The sequence below is a fragment of the Mirounga leonina genome, unplaced genomic scaffold (genome assembly GCF_011800145.1).
Source record: "Mirounga leonina isolate KUSES-001 unplaced genomic scaffold, KU_Mleo_1.0 Mir_150, whole genome shotgun sequence".
Lineage (NCBI taxonomy): Eukaryota > Metazoa > Chordata > Mammalia > Carnivora > Phocidae > Mirounga > Mirounga leonina.
The window spans coordinates 34428877-34447723 of NW_023270374.1; the positions used below are offsets into that span (position 1 = coordinate 34428877).

Sequence of the window (18847 nt, forward strand, 5' to 3'; positions counted from 1 at the left end):
CAGAGTGAGGTCGTGTGAGTCCCATCAGTGTGTGAAGCTGTGTGAGCTCCCAGAGTGCATGCCGTTAAACAAGTGTTCCAGGACATGAGTGGGTGGCCAGAAGCAGTTTGCACAATGGTGTGAATATTTCTGTTGGTAGGAACACAGCTGGGTCACAGGTGTGCAAAATAGGATCTGTCAGTTTTAAAGTGTGAAGTTGTCCAACCAGACGAGGTTTGGTGAGTGTGAATTTGGATGAGTGCACAGATTTTGAAACACCCAGGAGAGACTGAACATGCAAGAGAGTGATTGGGCAAGACAGTGAGTTTGTGTGGTAGGGTGAATATTTGCATGTGTGGGAGTGTGCAAGGTAGTGGGAGCATGTTGAATCATGAGTGTGCAAGGCAGTGTGCACACAGAGGGTGACTGAGATCACATGAGTGTGACATAATGGATGTACCATAAGGTCATGAGAGTATTTGAGGTCTTGAGTGTGTAAGGAAAGGCAAAGTTGAGTGAGGGTGCAAAACCATTAGAAATTCAAAGAGTGTGGAGAGGTGTAAGCAGCCACATCTGTTGGTATGTGAGGTTAAATGCATGTGCACAGTCATCCTATTGTGCAAGGTGATGTGCATGTTCAAGCTCATGAAAGGATAAGACAGTGAGTTCACAGAGTAGTGTGAATGCTAGAGAGCATAGGACTCTGTTGGAAAGCATGTGAGAGTGTGTATGTGTGCAAGGCCATGTGTATAGAAGACTTTTATGGACGTGCATGTCAGTGTCTTTTGATTATACGAGATCATGAGTGTGCAATACAGTGTGTACACAGTGGGGTAAGTGTCCAAGTTCCTGGAGGTGACATTATGGGTGTGTGGGAGGTTCTGAGTGTGCAAAGCTCTCTCAGTGTTAAAGCACAGAGTAATATGTAGCACTTGAGGCTGAGTGTATGAGGTTGTGGGCATTAGGGAAACCGAGACTGTGTGAGACCATGTGTGTGCAGGATAGTGTTGTGTACAAGGAGATACCCGCAGTGGAGGCCCTGTGTGTCCGTTAGTGTGAGCACGTGAGCTCCTGGGAACAACAGTCTGTGTAAGTAGTCCGCTGAAAGCCAGGTCCCTGCCTTCATCTTCATGCCTTCAGCATGTAGAACAGTGCCTGCCATAATGTTCACTGAGTTGAGGGAGGAAATTCAGAGCCTTTGTTTTAAACACAAGCTTCTACTTTACCCTAGTTAACCAAAAAAAACCCCAAATGGCCTTCTTCCCAGCAAATGCCCAGCATGGGTAGGGAACTGAAACAGTGAGCCAGGTAAGGGAATTCCTAAGCTCCGCCCAACAGGTGTGCTTTCGGGCCTTTGCACCGGCTGTTCCCTCTGCTTGGAATTCTTTTCCTCCAGATCTGCCTGCACTTCCACAAGCACCCAGGTATTCCCCGATCTACTTCTGTTTTCTATAGTATGTATCCTTTTCTAACGTATCATATGACTTAATTATTATATTCATTGCTTTCCTTTCCCCACTAGAAGAGAAGCTCCATGAGGGCAGGGATCTTTCCTGTTTTGGTCTCCAGTGCAGCCCCAACAGCTGGAATAGGGCCTGGCACATAGGGGTGCTCCATAAATAATTTGCTGATTGATTGGCTGAACTTGTCTGGAAACTCCATCTCATTGTGTGACCTTGGGCAACTCTCTTCCCTTCTTAAGGCCTTAATTGCCCTGTCCGTCAATGACGTGTTGGATATGAAGCTTTCTAAAGTTTGGCCTAACTTTGAGATGCTGGCTTTCTAGGAATTGGGCACCGTGACTCTGCAGGTCAAGGAGAGTGCGTCCACGTGACTCCACATGCCTGGTCCCCCCCGGCACAGGCTCCAGTCCTGTCCTTCCCCCAGCCCCTTCTGCATGAAGAGACCCCATTAAGAGTCACATAGAGTGCCCAGGGCTCATTGAAACCTCTCAAAGGTCCTATCAGGTGGGTCCCAGTGATGATGCTTATTTACGGAAGAGGAAGATGGTGGTCTGAGAGATTAACTGACTTGGGCAAGGAAGCAGAATCCAAACCCAAATCTGACTAATGCCCAAAGCTCACGCTCTGAGCCCACAGTTCTCTATCCTGGCTGCCCTTCAGAAGCTCTAAAAAATACCAATTTCCGGACCTCACCCCCAGAAAATCTGGTTTAATTTGCTGGGGAGGGTCCCCAGTTCTTGCAGTCTCTCTGTACAGCAGGCAGGAGCAGCCAGTGGGGAGAGGGACATCAGAACTCCCTTCAATGTCCAGCCATGAAAAACCAATGACCATAGAATATGAACTGTAAAAGGGCCAAAGAGAAGTGGAGAGAGACAGAGAAAGGCAGTATCACTGGGCATTATCTCATAGAGGAAGATATAAATATGATCTCCATTTCACAGGTGGAATGGTTCAGAGAGGTTATGTGACTTGTCCAAAGTCACCCAGTAAGGAAGGAGCAGAACTGGATTTGAAACCAGTTCAAATGGGCATGTGTGGCAATTGCAAAGAATAGAGAAATGAGAGCATGGTGCAGGGGATGATCAAATGGGGAGATGGATAGATGGAAAACTAATGTGTTCCCATTTCCAAGCTCATTCCCATGTGGTCACATTGTATGGGAGGCAGGGGGACAGATAGAGATGTGAAGTCCAAGACAAACTGATCTCAGACATCATCTAATCTGGAGAACCTTGAACAAGTTACTTCTCCTAATTCTCAATTTGCTTCTCTGGAAAATGGAAAAATAATACCCACTTTTTAGAGTTCAGGGGAAGATTAAAAAGGAGACCACAACAACAACAAAATAAAAACAACCCAAATGTCCATCATCTGGTAAATGGATGGACAGATAGTCAGCCACACAGTGGAATACTGGTCAGCATTAAAAAGGAATAGACTGATTGTACAGCATGGATCTCAAAAACATGCTAAACGAATAAAGCCAAAGATGAACGAATACAAACTGTGTGATTCCAATTACATTAAAGGCTGGTAAAAGCTAATGTAGAGTGAAAGAAAGCAGATCTGTGGTTACCAGGGCTGTGGGTAGGAGGGATCCACTGCAAAGGGATGTACGGGAACTTCCTGAATTGACAGAAATGTTCTATACCTTGATGTGCTGGTGGTTACACAGGTGTATGCATTTGTCAAGACTGTACACTTGAAATGCATTTTATTGCATGGAAACTATACCGTGATTTAATAATTAATTAATTAATTAACTTTTAAGGAGGAAAAAAACCCCAAAACACAAACACCCCAGTACAGCATTCTGCAAATACCCATCAGGAAATCCTGTCAACTCTCCTTTCCAAGTGCATCTGAAATCCAGCCACTTCTCACCACCCTCACTGCTACTAGATGGTAGCCCAAGCCACCCTTGTCTCTCGCCAGGATTTTCATAATGGTGGGCACGATGGTCTGTTTCCACCCTGTGCTCCTCTATCCATTCCTAGCACACCTATCATGGGGATTCAGTTCAACTGTAATAAAGTCAAAATCACAACACTGCTCTGCCTCTTCTCATTCAGAGGAAAAGCTGAAGTCCTTAGTGATCCATGGACCCTACCTGATCGCATCCCCCTCATTGCTCTGTCCTCATTCACCTCCCTCAGTTCTCCCCTTTCCCTCAGTCCACTGTAGCCACAAAGGCCTCCTTGCTGTTCCTCCCACACATTAGCCATGGTCCTGCCTCGGGGCCTTTCTGTTTTCTGCTCCCTCTGCCTGGAATGTTCTTCCTCCAGAAATCTGCATGGCTCACTCCCAGAGAGGTATTTAATGGTTCCTATAAGACTCACTCAAGGCAACACAGTTAATAAATACACCAAAACTCACATCCATGTTTAGCTGTGCTCCTTCCGCTGTGCTCAGAAGAAAGAAGAAAAAAAAATCTGTGAAAGGGGAAAGTGAACAAGAGTAGAACAGAGAAGATGGTAAACTGGGAGAAAGCAGAAGACATCTAATCTCTGGATTAGACAAGTTTGTGAAATTAAATCAGCCAATCTACCTTTAGCTTAAAGTTGGCATGAGATGGGCTGACATGGTCCCTTTAAGCCCAAGAAAAATTGAGATTGCAACAGGAGAGTGGCTCTTGGCCACCAGTTGGGGAGGAAACGGCCAGGCTATATTAGGAAACTTACAAGCAAGTGGCAAGAGGCACAGACACCCAGGGGAGGCTGGGAGTGATGGGGCCCTGGGAAGGGGGAAAAGCCAAGTGCTGGGCCATCCCCAGCCTGACTCTCTCTAAGACAGGACAGTTCTCCCTGGGGACAGGAAGAATGCATCCGCATCCGAAGAGAGGGAGCAGAAGGACCCCGCCCACAGCCATCTGGCTGAGAGGAGCTTTCTGTGGAAGGAAGTGCCTCCTGATAACCTTTGGGCTGGCCCCCTCACTTGGCCTTATAGACTCTGTGAGACTTCCCACTGCCCTCAGGGTGAGGGGCAAGATTCTCAGCAGGCTACAAGGCCTGGTGTGGCTGCCCCTGACCACCTCTCCTGACTCATCTTGAACAACTCTCCAGTCACACTTGCCTTTCCACCTCAGGACCTTTGCACATGCCCCCCACCCCCACCCCAGCATCTTCTCCTCTCTTCCCTTGGCCAACTTCTATTGATATTTCAAGCTTCAGCTTAAATGTGACCTCATCTGGGAGGATTTCTTGAGCCCTACCCCCTGAGTACTGCTACGTGATGTCATGTCGCCCTGTACTTCTTCTTGGTACTTCTCCCAATTGCAGTTAAATAATTACTAAGATCATCTGTTCACTATAAGCCTTTCCCACTGGACTTTGGTTTCCAAGAGGGAGGGAACCATGTCCAGCTTACTCCTGCTACGATTCCAGCTTTTGGCATAGTTCCAGGCCCAAGGAAGCCCACAGTAAATGTCTGATGAATCTGCGTCTTCTCCTCAGTGACACCTCCCCATTCTTCCAGGGGCAGGAACCACATTTTCTTTTTTCCCTCATGCCTCAGCACGTGATAGGTGACTCAGTAGTGACTGGCAGTGGCTGCCAACGTGTTCAGGTCTAGATTTAGCAGCCCAAACCCCAGGAATTATTGGGGTACATGTAAAAGTCTTGTGAAGGCCATAACAAAGTTCTGTCCCTCACAGCAGGCTCCTAAATTTTATAAAACCTGAATATCACCTTCTTGCTGCGGTTGCCCTTCTGGTTTAGTATACAATACCCTGGGGTTTTTTTGTTTTGTTTTGTTTTTTTATTTATTTATTTGACAGAAAGAGACACAGTGAGAGAGGGAACACAAGCAGGGGGAGTGGGAGAGGGAGAAGCAGGCTTCCCGTGGAGCAGGGAGCCCGATGCGGGGCTCGATCCCAGGACCCCGGGATCATGACCTGAGCCGAAGGCAGACACTTAACGACTGAGCCACCCAGGCGCCCCCAATACCCTGGGTTTTAACCTTCACTCTGACACCAAATAGTTCTAGAACATGCGTGAACTATTTAAGCCTACTGAGCCTCCGTTTGTCCTTCTGAAGATGGAGGTAATGGTATCTATTTCAGATTATTGTTCACTCTTTTATTCGAATTCAGTATTTGCTGTGGATCCTGCATTCTTGGTGTTAGATGCTGGGGACACAGTGGTAAATAAGACACACGATCTCTGCCCTCAAGGGGCTTGGAGTCGAGTGCCAGAGAGACTGGATTTAATTGACCATCAGAAATAAGTGTGTACCTTGGCCGGTGGGGGAGGACTGGCTGACCACAGACTAAGTGAACCATATGTGAGGATGCTGGCACGCAGTAAGCACTCCATAAACGTTAGCTTTTTGCCAGGCCAGAATCTTTGCTCAGAAACCTGGCCCAGACAGGATTAACTGGAGAGATGAAAAGGAGCCAGGGAGGACAGAAAGAACTCAGAGGGAGAGAATGAGACCAGCTCCATTTCCCGCCTTGGTCTGCTTGCTTGTGAGAAAGCAGGCTTCTCCCCTGGAATGCCCAGGCTTGGCTGACTTGGCCACCTCTCTGACTCGGGACGCCTTAAAGCTTCTGTCCTTGGGAGGAAGAGAATTTGGGAAGTCTGTTCATCAGCGAGACCTACTTCCACACCCTCTAAACACACATGACAGAGTAGCTTATGGAAGCCACATCTATAGCACAAGATCCACCCTCCTGGCCAGAGAGTATGATTTAAATGATGTGGACGCTGGAGTTTTTATAAAGCACCTCTGATGGTTTTAATATGCAACTTGAGTAAGAGCTGTGAAACCTCTCCGCTGACCTCCAGTTAACCAGTGGGCTCCGTTCCTTCGGTCAAACCTGTAACTTGCTGTGCCTGGCAGGTGTTGTGATCCTGGTTGTTACCCAACTGCAGACCTCTCCTGTGCTGATGGAACCTCATTCTGTTCTGCAGCCCAGCCTTTCTCCCTGGGCCTTAGAGAAAGGCTCCCTATGCAGGGGTAGATTCTGACTGCTCTCAGCCAGACTTCCTATCTACTCACCTTGCCAATGATCAGATTCAATGTGAGCATTTGATGAAATCCAGCATCAAGACCAGAGGGGAAGCAGAAAAGAGCTCCTCTTTCTTATAAAGAGAAACATGCAGAAACATAGTCTTCTGCTGCTGGGTGTCGCTGCATGTGGAGGTGACCCCTGGAGCTGTGGTAGTCGACTTGGTACCATGCGGGGAGCTACTGAGAACAGAGCTGACGCGATGGATGGCAGAGCAAAATGTGGCAGGAATCTGGGCCCTTGTTGACACTGTTGAAGCTCCAAGTCAACCAAGCCTGACACTGCCCTACCTCTGGATTCTTCTTTACATGAGATCATAAATATCCTTATTGTTTTAGTCATGCTGTCCAATATGGTAGCCACCAGACGTAGGTGGCCATTGAACACCAGATTGCAAAGAATTAGTACCCCCCCAAAAAGAATGTAAAATATCTCACTAATAATTATATATTGATTACATGTAGAGATGATAATATTTTGGGTAATGGGTTAAATAAAATATATTATTAAAATTAATTTCACCTTTTTAAATACAGCTACTAGCAAAGTTTAAATTGCATATGTAGCCCACATTATATTTCTATAGAAAGTACTTGTTTAACTCACTTGGGGTTAGGATTTTCTATTACCTGCAGACAAAAAAATATATCCTAACAAGTATAGGTGTCATCATTCTGATTTCATAGTTGGAATAATTCAAACTAAGAATTTAAATGACTTAGTTTGAAAGGTTTGAAAACCCTCACCCAAACCTCATCTCTGAAGGAAGCCAACCATTTCAGAAGCCCAAGGGAAGTCTAGGAGATCCAGAGTCCACTTTGAAATAGAGAAGAGACATGTGGGTCTGATCAGGGATTCTGCCTCCAAATACAGAATGGACACTGAGAACACCACCCCCTCTGGCCAGTGACACCTGCCTATTTCTAGAAGACTGTCTAAAGTCTGAACATCAATGTCCCTGGAGGACTGAACAGAGATGGAGAGAGAAGAGTCATGACTGCTCCTCTCCGGGGGTGGGGTGGGGGGTCCCTGCTGCCTATGGAAGTCCTGACCTGACAGTCCAGTGTCTTCATGACCTGGTCCCAAGTCACCCTCCTAGTTTTGTCTTCCCAAATCCACCAAAGCCCAGCTTCAAAGCCACCTCCTTCAGGAAACCTTCCTGGGCTATCTTCCTTCCTCCATACTCTCATTACTTGAGACATTTGTCACTTCTCACCTCCTATGAGAGCTATCTTGTCTCTATCTCATCTATTTGGGCTAATAGCCATCCCTAGTCCTTCTCTAAGTTCTCTCACATAGAGTCAGATCTTAGGACAAGATCTTTGGACAGGACCATGGAAGTGTCATCAGCAGATTTCAGACAGGGTTTCAGATGGAGAATGGCAGGTAGGGGACTGAGCACCAGAGAGTCCAGGGGTCAGTGGCTCTTGTCCAGGTACACCAGAATTGGACCAGGTAAACCAATGCACATGGTGGTGAACAGGCATGCCCATATGCCACAGATACCTATATATAGATATATAGATGCTCCTGAGTATAGGGAACCCACCCCAGCTTGGCTCTAACCCACCTTGATAAAGACCATGGACCCAGTGTCCCTGAGAAAGCAAGCCAGGCCTAAGACGTCTTTGGGGGCAGCAGAATAATGGAGATTGTTTGGGCTTTGGAAACAGACAGGCCTGACTCTGAATATTGCTTTAATTTCCCCCACTTCTCTTTATCTCCAACTCATCCATCTGGTCCAGGCTGCACAATTCTCCCTGGTTTACTACAAGAGCATCTTCCCTGATCTCTCACCTCCCCTGATACTTCAGTCCACCCTTTGCTGCTGCCAGAGTCATCTCTTTAATAAGATGTGGATCTGACCAGGTGACCCCACCTAAAACCCTGCAGTGGCTTCTGAGTGCCTTGAGGATGGTCTTGGGTCCTCAAGCAAAGATTGTATGTGAATGATTTGGGGGGAATGCTCTTGGGATGAACATCTATGAGGAAGCAGGATTCAACAGCAGAGGAAGTTGAACTGTTGCAACCAAGGCTTCCACTGATCCCATGGGGATCTCTGGAGCTGCTATGGCCCTTCAGAGTTGTCCAAGGAGGCTGGGTCTTTGAACTCCTATATCAAGCACTCATTAGCTATGGGTTGCCCACAGAGCTAGGCAACTCCTTTTGACAGACAACAGTGCCCCACTATGAGCCATCAGCAACCAGCACTCCTGGCAGCAGGTTGAGGGGTAGGAGGATCCTGCTCTGGAGCAGTATCTGAGGGTGTCCGGCAGTATCTACCATAAGGATGAGATCAAACTCTGCACTGCGACCCACAAAGCCCTCATGATCTGGGCCCTGCCAACCCTCCAGCCTCACTGACTCCACTCTTTCTCAGTCTCTGAGCTCCTGCCTTTTCTTGAACACAACAGCCTTTTCTTGTGCCCACCTCCAAGCCTTTGTCCTCACTCCTATTGTCTGGCACTGTGTAGCTCCTGTTACCCAGCTATCCCCTGTTCATCCGTCAGATCTTAGCCGCGACACTACTTCCTCAAGGAAGCCTTCCGTGATTAGCAGACCAGATCAGGTTCCCGTTACACCCATACACTCTTCTGCTTTCCCTTCAAATTGCTTATCCCACTTGTAATTAACTAGCTGTCCAATGCTGGTCTCTGCTGTTAGAACACAAGCTTCTGAGGGCAGGGACCAAGACTGCCATACTCACCACAGCATCCCAAGCACTCAATGCGATGACGGACACATAGAAGGCCTTCAGCAGATACTATCAGATGAGTGCACATGTTCATGGCCTTGGGCACGTTCTCTTTAAGTCTATCTCTGGTCAGTAAAGTAAGCAGTGCAAGTTTACTTTGCAGGGTTGCTGGAGGGTTTACATGGGTTCTCTAGCAGAGATATCAGATTCTCAACAAATGTTGGCTCCCTTCACTTCATGGGAGAGAATTGCAAGGTGACCTAGTTTGCCTTAGATTGAAAGGCTTCCCAAGACATAGGACTTTCAGTACTAAAACCAGGACAGTTCCCAGGCAAAGCAGGATGGTTGGTTACCCTCAATCTGGATGAGAAGGAAAAAATGGGCATTTCATATTAGCACAATGTTCAGTGGTATGCTAGTAGAATAGCTCTTTGGAAAAATAAACAAACAACCCTAATTTGTAATGCTAGCCAAGTTCCATCATGTAAATATACCCACAGTGGCTAGTCAGGCCACAGTTGAACAGCTAGCTTGCAAAATTTCTGAAAATATAGGGATGGGCTCTCATGAGATGGTAGCAGCTGGTGCCAGACCCCACATGTAATATAGACTGTCATGTTCCCTCCCAATATCTGCAAATGTGTAACACATTTATAGACAACCTCAACTCGGGGTAAGTGAGACTATTTCAATCCCGAGGTCACAGGTTGGAGTGGCCCTCCAAGACCATCTAGTTCAAGGCAACAAGTAATCTGTCATATGGGCCATCTCTTACCCACCCTGTGACCACAACAGACATTGCTAATCAATCATGATACTGAATCCTAATGCCTTGCTCTCTGGCTTGCCTGCAAGGTGGTACCATAGTCCCTTCCCATGGCTCCCAAATGCTGCTACCTATCAAAGTTCCACTGTCCCTGACTTCCCAGGATCGCTGAGAAGTAACCTAGAGCAGAGTAGTTAGCAGTGTTTGTGACTAGCTCCTGGGAGCAAGGTCAGGTTACAGTGGGTATATGACAAGTCCCCATAGCCTGCAGGGCTCCACCACCCCCACATCCGGAGGCTGCTACCCCAGATGACACCCCACAGCTCATACAAGAAATGGGATTAAACAAGTGACATCACCTGGGTGCTACCAGTCCTGGGGACCTGTGGCCTGGGTGGAAGTCCCTTCACCAGGCTCTGAGTCAGCTCAGTAATCCTGAGAGCCTTGGGAATCAGAAATAATTGGGTGTAGGAGAGGTAAAAGAAATCAAGGGGAGAGAGTCTGGGTTCACAGGACCCCACATGGGTCACTCAGGCCTCCTTTCCTTGCTCAGGCCTGCCCACAGCCCTCATGCCCACATGGCATGTGCAACAGGCGTCTCTCACCCATAATGTCCAACACCAAGCTCCTGACCTTCCCTCTTTGAACACTTGGCCCATCTCAGGTCAGGGCAATGTCATCCTTCCGTGGCTTAGGCCAAAGCCTTGACTCCTCTTTCTCTCACTCCCCCAGTCCAGTCTATCAGCAAAATTTAATGACTCTACCTTCAACACAGATCCAGGATTTACTTCCTTCTCCTCACCTCCGCTGCTACAAGGTGGTGGCCCAAGCCTGTATTCTCACCCGTAAGATTGCAATAAACTCACTAATTCGCTTCCCTGCTTCTACCGTTTTTGTACCACCTCCTCTTCCCCAAACAGTCTCTCAACACAGTAGCCAAAGGAATCCCTTTAAACAAGGTCGATCATGTCACTTTTATAGGCCTCATTTTTCTCAGAGGAAAAGCCAGAGTCTTACGATGGCCTACAGGTCTCTGCATACACGGCCCGCTCTCCACACCTTCTCAGCAGGAATAGTGGATGTTGTGCGCTTTTCCCATCAAGGGCCTATATTGTAAGGCTGTTCTGTCATCAATGATGTGAAATTTGATCACTTTGTTAAGATGGTATATCCATAAAGGATTCAAATTAAAAATAAAAGTCATGGGGGCACTTGGGAGGCTCAGTCGGTTGAGTGTCCCACTCTTGGTTTTGGCTCAGGTTGTGATGTCAGCGTTGTGAGATCGAGCCCTGCATCAGTCTCCGCACTCAGCGCGGATCTGCTTGGAACACTCTCTCCCTCTCCCTCTGCCCCTCCCACCCTGCGCTCTTGTACTCTCTCTCTCTCTCAAATAAATAAATCTTTAAAAAATAGATTAAATAAATTAAAAAATAAAAGTCATAGGGACGCCTGGGTGGTGCAGTCGGTTAAGTGCGGTCCTGACTTCAGCTCAGGTCATGATCTCGGGGTCCTGGGATTGAGCCTGATGTTGGGCTCCCCGCTCAACGGGGAGTCTGCATGAGCGTTCTCTCCCTCTCTCTCCCTCTGCCCCTCCCCCTGCTCATGCTCGCTCACTCTCTCTCTAAAATAAATAAAACTTAAAAAAAATGAAAGTAATAAAAACATTGTATATACCAAACAGAACATTTCCTGCAGGCTGTGTGCAGCCCTCAGGCCTCAGTGTGTCACCCCCACTATATACTGTCCATATGACAGTCGGCAGCATATGCTTGAATACATCCAGTCACAAGGTGCTCTCTACTTGTCTGGAGGGAAGGGGGTTCTAGAGTTCCCACAGCCCCTGGATCATTCTATGGATTTTGCCAGGTGGGTCTGGGTCAGTCAAGTCTCAGTTATAGAGGAACAAGTAGGGGTCCTGGATGCTTCACTTGTGACCAGACCTAACTGTCCACCTACTTGTGGCTCTGGCTTCAGAAGAGATAGGAGAGGACAAGGACAGCCCTCTGGCCTACGGCAGGAAGCAACTCTGTCCCGCTCAGCCTGCACCCCAACCTCAACCAGGGCCCTCAGAAAATGAGACTCAACATTCCTCACAAGGGTGTGGCAGCAAGGGCTGGTCCAGGGAACAGCTGCTGGGGCCACAGCATTAGCAGTCTCTGGAAACAAGGAAGCTTGATGAATCGCAAGGGCCTGGCCTTGGACAGGAGCATGTGTGCAGAGATTTGGCCAATTGGACACACGCATCACAGAAGGCAAGGCTGCAGAGAAGAAAGACTAATTGTGTCCACTTCCCTGTCTCGCTGAGGGTCCGCTCTGCTCCTCTGGGGTCCCAGATAAAGCCAAGAAGCTGCCGTGACAGCAACTCAGCCGGCTGTCATGCTGGCTCCCTGGCTGTGAACTGGGACATGAGATTTTCAAGATGAGGTTAAATTATGCTGATTCTACATTCGAAATGGAATCGTGCCTGGCATGAGTTCCATCTACACTGGCAGGACTCAAGGCAGAACTAATCGAATCAAAGTCTTAGCTTATTAACTGCTCCAAAGCCAAAAGCTAGTTTCTGTGCTGAAACAGTCTCCCCAAAACAGCTGTGGTTCAGGCCATCCTGAATTAACTCACCCTCTAGACTGTGAAGGAAATGCAGAAAGGGGAATAGTTTTAGCACTTTCTAGGTGCCAGGCGGTATGTGAAATGCTTTTTATGTATTATCTCATTTCACTGTTTCAACCATATTTTGAAGATTTTGACATCTCTAATGAAAAAAAGGAAATGGGAGCTCAAGAGAGGTTACGTATGTGCCCACATTCATAGAATTAAGAAGTGGCACAGCTGGGATTTGAACCCAGATCTGGCTACTGTAAGCTGCGAGTGCCCCTGTCAGACTCTCTTAGGACTTCCACACTTGGTTTTTAATAGCAATCAAGAAATTTTAAATTAAAATATGTTCCTTTTAAATCCAAAAAAGAACAAAAAAATCCCACTAGAACTAAGAAATTAATTTAGCAGTGTAAAAGGATTCAAAGTCAATGTACAAAATTAATTGCATTTCTATAACCTAGCAATGAACAATTGGAAAAGTGAAATTTAAAATTCCACTTACAGTATCATTTTAAAAACTTATGAATTTTATTCAACAAAACAGATGTGCAAAACACTGAAAACTCCAAAACATTGCTAAGTGAAATTAAAGACCTAAATAAATAGGGATATATACCATGTCCATGAATTGGAAGGCTCATTGCCATTAAGTTGTCCTTTCTCTGCAAATTGATAAATGGGTCTAATGCATTATTAATCAAATTCCCATTGGGCTTTTTAGTAGAAATCAATAAGCTGATTTTGTAATGTATATGGAAATGGAAATGACCTAGAAGAACCCAGTTAAAAAAAGCGAAGTTGGAGGATTTACTCTGATTTTAAAATTTACTATAAAGCTCTAATAACAAAGGCAGTGTGATCCTGGCATAAAGGTAGACAAACAGATCAATAGAAAAGATACTCCTTTGGAGAATGAATGAGTGAATGAGTGAATGGATGGATGAATGAATGAATGAATGAATGAAGTTGCTTCAAGGAACACATATCCCAGGCCCAGATAATGTGACACTAGGTATTGCGCAGGCCCCTATCCTGGCAAATTCATTTTGCTCCCATGTTCACAGTCAGTTGGGTTAAAATGAGCTTAAGTCATCAGCTTTGGGCAAGAGAAAGAAAATTTGATCCAGAGAGCAGAGCCTTGGGTTTTTTACCCAATTGTCATAGTTAAACATAAAAATACCAACTTTTCAGCATGTAAAAATAATAAAAGCACTAACCACATGGCAAGCCCTGTTGTAAGTGCTTTACTCTATCAGGGCAGCATTTAATTCTCTCGACAAGATAGAATAAAAGAAAAAATAGCAAGCACTGCATGTAGGAAGGGAATATTATTTTGTGAGGATTTATTTCAGTTTTACATTTTTGTGTGTGTATGTACAGAATTACGATGTGAAATATCTAATTTATAGCAGGTTGCAACCGCAAAGATTTGAATACCACTAGTGTAGCCAATGAGTTATTAAGAAGCCTGAATAATATAAGGCATGTAAGATTCTTAGCACAGAGCCTGGTATAGAGTAAAGACACGAGAAGTGGTAGATGCGGTCGTGACCACTGTCAAGGCCTGCCTCACCAGCATCCCCCACCTTTGTTGTTGCTCAGGGCTCTGTGCTTAGAAGGCCCTGCGCTTGGTTTAATGCTCTGCTGTCATTACCTTGAAATTCTTCATGATTTTGAAGAGGGGGTCCTGCATCTTCATTTTGTACTGGGTCTCACAAATCATGTAGCCAGTCTTACTTTGTATAGTTGTTTATCACTTATTAAAATAATGACTTATACTATGAACTATTTTTTAAAGATTTTTATTTATTTGAGAGAGAGGGACAGAGTGAATGAGAGGGAGACGGAGAGAGAATTGGAAGCAGACTCCGCACTGAGCACAGAGCCCAGTACGAAGCTGGATCCCCTAATCATGACATCATGACCTGAGCTGCAACCAAGAGTCTGATGCTTAACCAACTGAGCCACCTAGGTGCCCCATATACTATGAACTTTTTAATTACTACTTATTACCATCAAATTCAATCTCTGCCTCTTACTAGTTAGAGGACAGTGAGAGAGAATACAGTACAGGGCTCCATCCCAGGACCCTGGGATCATGACTTGAGCCAAAGGCAGACGCTTAACCGACTGAGCCACCCAGGCACCCCAGTTTTGAAGGTTTAAATAACACATGTTCCATGCCAAGAGTAACACCTGGCACATAGTAAGCACACCAAAAATCAACTATTATTATTATTATTATTATTATTATTATTATTATTATTACTGGCTTTACGAACAAAGTCCATCTTGGGCCTGGTTTTGTTTTTTTGTTTGTTTGTTTGCTTTTGAGAGAGAGAGAGCAAGGGGTGGGCAGAGAGAGAGGCAAAGAGAGCATCTCAAGCAGGCTCCACACCCAGCATGGAACCTGATGCAGGGCTCCATCTCACCACCCACGAGATCATGACCTGAGCCGAAATCAAGAGCCCCGGACGCTTAACCAAGTGAGCCACCCAGGCACCCCTGGGCCTGGTTTTTCCATTGCACATTTTGGGGAAGGGATTACTGACTAGCTGAGTGCTTCTGGAACTTAACACCAGAGTACTTTGAGAATCCCATGGCTATCTGAGGAAAAACACAGACAGTCCATGCACATAGGCACACATATTGCCTACACGCTGATGGGCCTCTGCCGCCAAGGCCAGGGCTCCAGGTCAAGGACCTCGGAAAGCAAAGATCACCAGTGGCCCTTCCAGGCCTGGAGTCTGTGGGTCTCTGGGGTGGGAACAGCTAGGCAGCCAAAGGAGCATTACTACTTAAGGCCGGGCTGTATGCTTGCTTTGGCGATTTAGGCCCGCAGCTATTTTTACTTTGGCTATATATGGCCAGGGCAGGAAGAGGGCTATAGGCGGGGGAGGGGTGCCAGGCGGCTTACAGCAGGGTTCGGGAGCTTGGGAGTGGGAGCTCCTTGCCTTCACCACCTTCCCCTCCGTAGGAGTGACAGTGGCTTCATGAAGTCACTTTAGAACAGTGATTTTCAAACTTTTTTGACCATGACCTGCAGTAAGAAATACATTTATACACCATGTAATAAACACACGATGCATGTACACACACACATTATGTATGTACATGTATCTTCAGCTGAGCAAACAATACTCTTATGCTCTGTGAAACACTCTGCCTTTTCTGTTCTTGTTCTTTCATTTTTAAAAATGCAGGTCATGACCCACTAAATTGAGGTTACCACCTGTTAATGGGACAATACCTCCGGTTTGGAAAACTGCTGTTTCCTTTGGCTGCAAGGTAAGGTGGGGAGTGGAGGAATGGGACATATTGTCCCTTTCATCAGTACTTCCTAAAACTGGTGATAAGATGCAAGTTTCAGCTTTATCTCCTGGCTGGCAGCACGCGCTAGACTTCCTGGCTTTCGTGCACTCTGTTCTCTCAACCTGGAACACTCATCCTCCACCCTTGTCACCTGCCTCACTCCGTACTTCAGAGCCCAGCTTGCCGCTTACTCCAAGAAGCCTCCCTGATTGCCTTAGTCTGGTTAGTTGCCCGCCTCTTCATCCCTTAGTCCCCAGTACTTTCCTGCGTAGCACCCGACACCCTATAGTATGATTTCTTGTAGATTCAATGGAAGGTAGGGACCCTTTCCATTCTGTTCATTTCTACACTCCTCCCTCCCAGCACTATACTGCTTGCTTCATAATAATCACTCAGTACATATTTATTGAGCGAATTCGTGAGAGTTAATAGTAATTATAGCAACTACTGTTTATTGAGTACCCATTTTTCCCATGAGAAATCTTAGGAGAGATTAGCATAAGTCCATTTTATTGGTGAGGAAACTAAGGCTCCACGATATGAAATAATAGGATAGGCCAAGGTAATAACCCAAGGCTGCCCGACTCCCAGCCGTTTCTAATCACAGGATCTTATTTGTCTACATTCTCTTCAGCACTACTCAGGATGGGGCAAAGGGCAGGTCCTTAACAAACCCTCAGGGGACTGATGACAGGTTGATTAAAGAGATTTTCCGAAGCAGTGGCCACATCTAATTTTGGAGAGTTGTACCTCGTGTGTGGCTTGGGAGAGATCTGTGAGATTTCCAGGGCCCCTGGATGTGGGACTGTCTCATTTGGAAGAAGAGTCTGGGCCTCTGACAAACCAGAGGAGCAAGTCTTCCAGTTAACCTGGCCTGAAGACCTCCCATGCACACCCAGAGTCAAACCCAGGGCTCTGCAAAGCCTACGTGATCTGGCTCACACCCACAGCTCCAACATCAGCCCCTGCCTGTTCCCTTCATCCACTCCATTCCTGCCACCCTGGCGGTCCTGCTGTTCCTCAAGCATGCCAAGTCCAGGTCTGCCTCAGGGCCTTTGCAACTGCCATTCCCTCCCCGCCTGGAAGGTGTTACCCTCTCCGGAGGCCTCCCATCCTGCTTCCCAGACCACACTATCCAAAAAGTCATCCTCTTCCTTCTCTATTTTTTTCGTACCTTTGCTTGCTCACTGCCCTGGCTCCTGGAACTTGCTGTCGGATGGTGCCTCACACATAGTTGGTGCTCCATAATATTGGTTGCGTGAATGAATGAATGAGTGAATGAATAGGTTTCCCCCCTTTAAGACATATTGGGAAATCAGTCCATAGTTTCTCAGAAATGTGTCTCTATGACTCACACCCAGGCCCCCAACACACACCTTGGTTTGGAGAGAGGAAAGAGGGAAGGAAGGAACATTTGGCCTACTTTGGTACCACTTTGCATAGGTAATTGGCACCCCAAAGCACTCAAGGATCATCTCTGTGTTCTAGCCAGAGAAACTGGGGCCTGCTCCCTACTTGTCCCCAGTGCTCAGCGCAGTGTCCAGCATAAACATCCAGGGAATTGAGTTGCACCGAACTGTAGAGGTTCAGCAAACGGCTGAAGGTCACCGAATTAGGAAGTGTGGAGCCAGAATTTGTCCTCAGCGCTGTCCGATTCCAGCCAGGGCTGTGTCGCTTCCACTGTGCCCACAGAAACTCCGGGGACACAACCTCACCCACATCTAGACACATTTGAGGGTAGGCCCTCGCCAGACACCCCCCAGCGGACAGCCCAGTTGGGAGCCCATGCTGTACCTGAGGCCCCTCTGGATAGGCCCACAGGCCTCAGCTTGAGCATAACGTCCCCTGTGGGCTGGTTCATGCTCCTTCCTTCCTGCTCCAGCACAAACCCACTCCCAGCCTGCCCGCTTCCTGCCCTCTGTCCTAAAGAGGGGAGACGAGCGGCAGACACACTATGAATGCCTTCAGACAGACGCCAAAATATTTTCTTTAAAGCAGCTATAGTTTTTGAGTTATCTGTGTCAGCTCCTCTTCCCAGTGGGGCATGTTAAGGAGACTTCAGAGAAGCATCCTGAGCTGGAAGGAAACTGAATGACCATTTAAAGCAGAGCCAGCCAACGTTCCTGTAAATAGATGAATAGTAAATATTATAGGCTTTGTGGGCCAAAAGGATATTATGCAGGGACTTCCATATAATTTCCACATGTCAAAAAGTAGAGTTCTACTTTTGATTTTTTCCAAATATTTCAAAATGTAAAACCACTTCCAGCTTATAAGCTGTACGAAAACAGGCATCAGGCCGGTTTGGCCGGCTAAGCTATAGTTTGCAAGTGCCTGATTTAAAGCAATGCTTCTTAAACGTTAATGTATATAAAATTTTCCAGGGGAGCTTATTAAAACAAATGGCTGGGCCTACCCTTAGAGATTCTGATTCAGATTCAGGTCTAGGTGGGGCCCCTGAGTTTGCTTTTTTAACTGATGGACAGATGATGTTGATACTGCCTGTCTAGTGACGGTATTTTGAGCAGCACCTGACATTCTAAAGCCCATTTTGTGGATGAGGAAACTGAGGCCCAACTAAGTGATATATGCAAAGTCATGCTCAGTGGATGAGGTGATGATATCTTTTCTGCCACTTCCCACAGCTGTTTTGCCACAGAAAATTCCTCTTCATCTCCTTAACCCCCTGGGCACGCTCATGCTTTTGAGCTTCTTACTCATTTCTCTCCCCACTCACACCCTCTCTAAAGCAATTTTCCCAACAAGATCCAGCTCAGATGTTACCTGTTCTAAAGCACTCCCTGACCTCCTCAAATCTAACTTCTCTGCCCCAGCACTCTGTACCTACTTGTGTATGATTGTTTGTCTACGAGTCTATCTTTGAAGCCTTGGGCTGTATCTTATTCCTCTTCAAATCTAACTCTTTTTATAATACCTGGCAAATAGGAGGTACCACAGAAATATGCTCTAAACAAAACAATGGATGGATGGATGGATGGATGGATGGATGGATGGATGGATGGATG

The 18847-nt window shown here is 46.5% G+C and overlaps 1 protein-coding gene across 3 annotated transcripts in view; it reads right to left on the reverse strand.

Moving 5' to 3' along the window:
• Window positions 1–18847, reverse strand: part of JPH2 (junctophilin 2) — a 63410-nt gene that overhangs the window by 43000 nt on the left and 1563 nt on the right. The window contains exon 2 of one of the 3 annotated variants that reach the window (XM_035006360.1): window positions 17841–17944. The exons of the other annotated variants lie outside the window; for them this stretch is intronic. Coding sequence (XP_034862251.1) covers window positions 17880–17944 — 65 coding nt within the window. The 3' untranslated portion in view covers window positions 17841–17879. Of the gene's footprint in view, window positions 1–17840; window positions 17945–18847 lie in introns of those variants that run through there. 3 annotated transcript variants of the gene reach the window in all.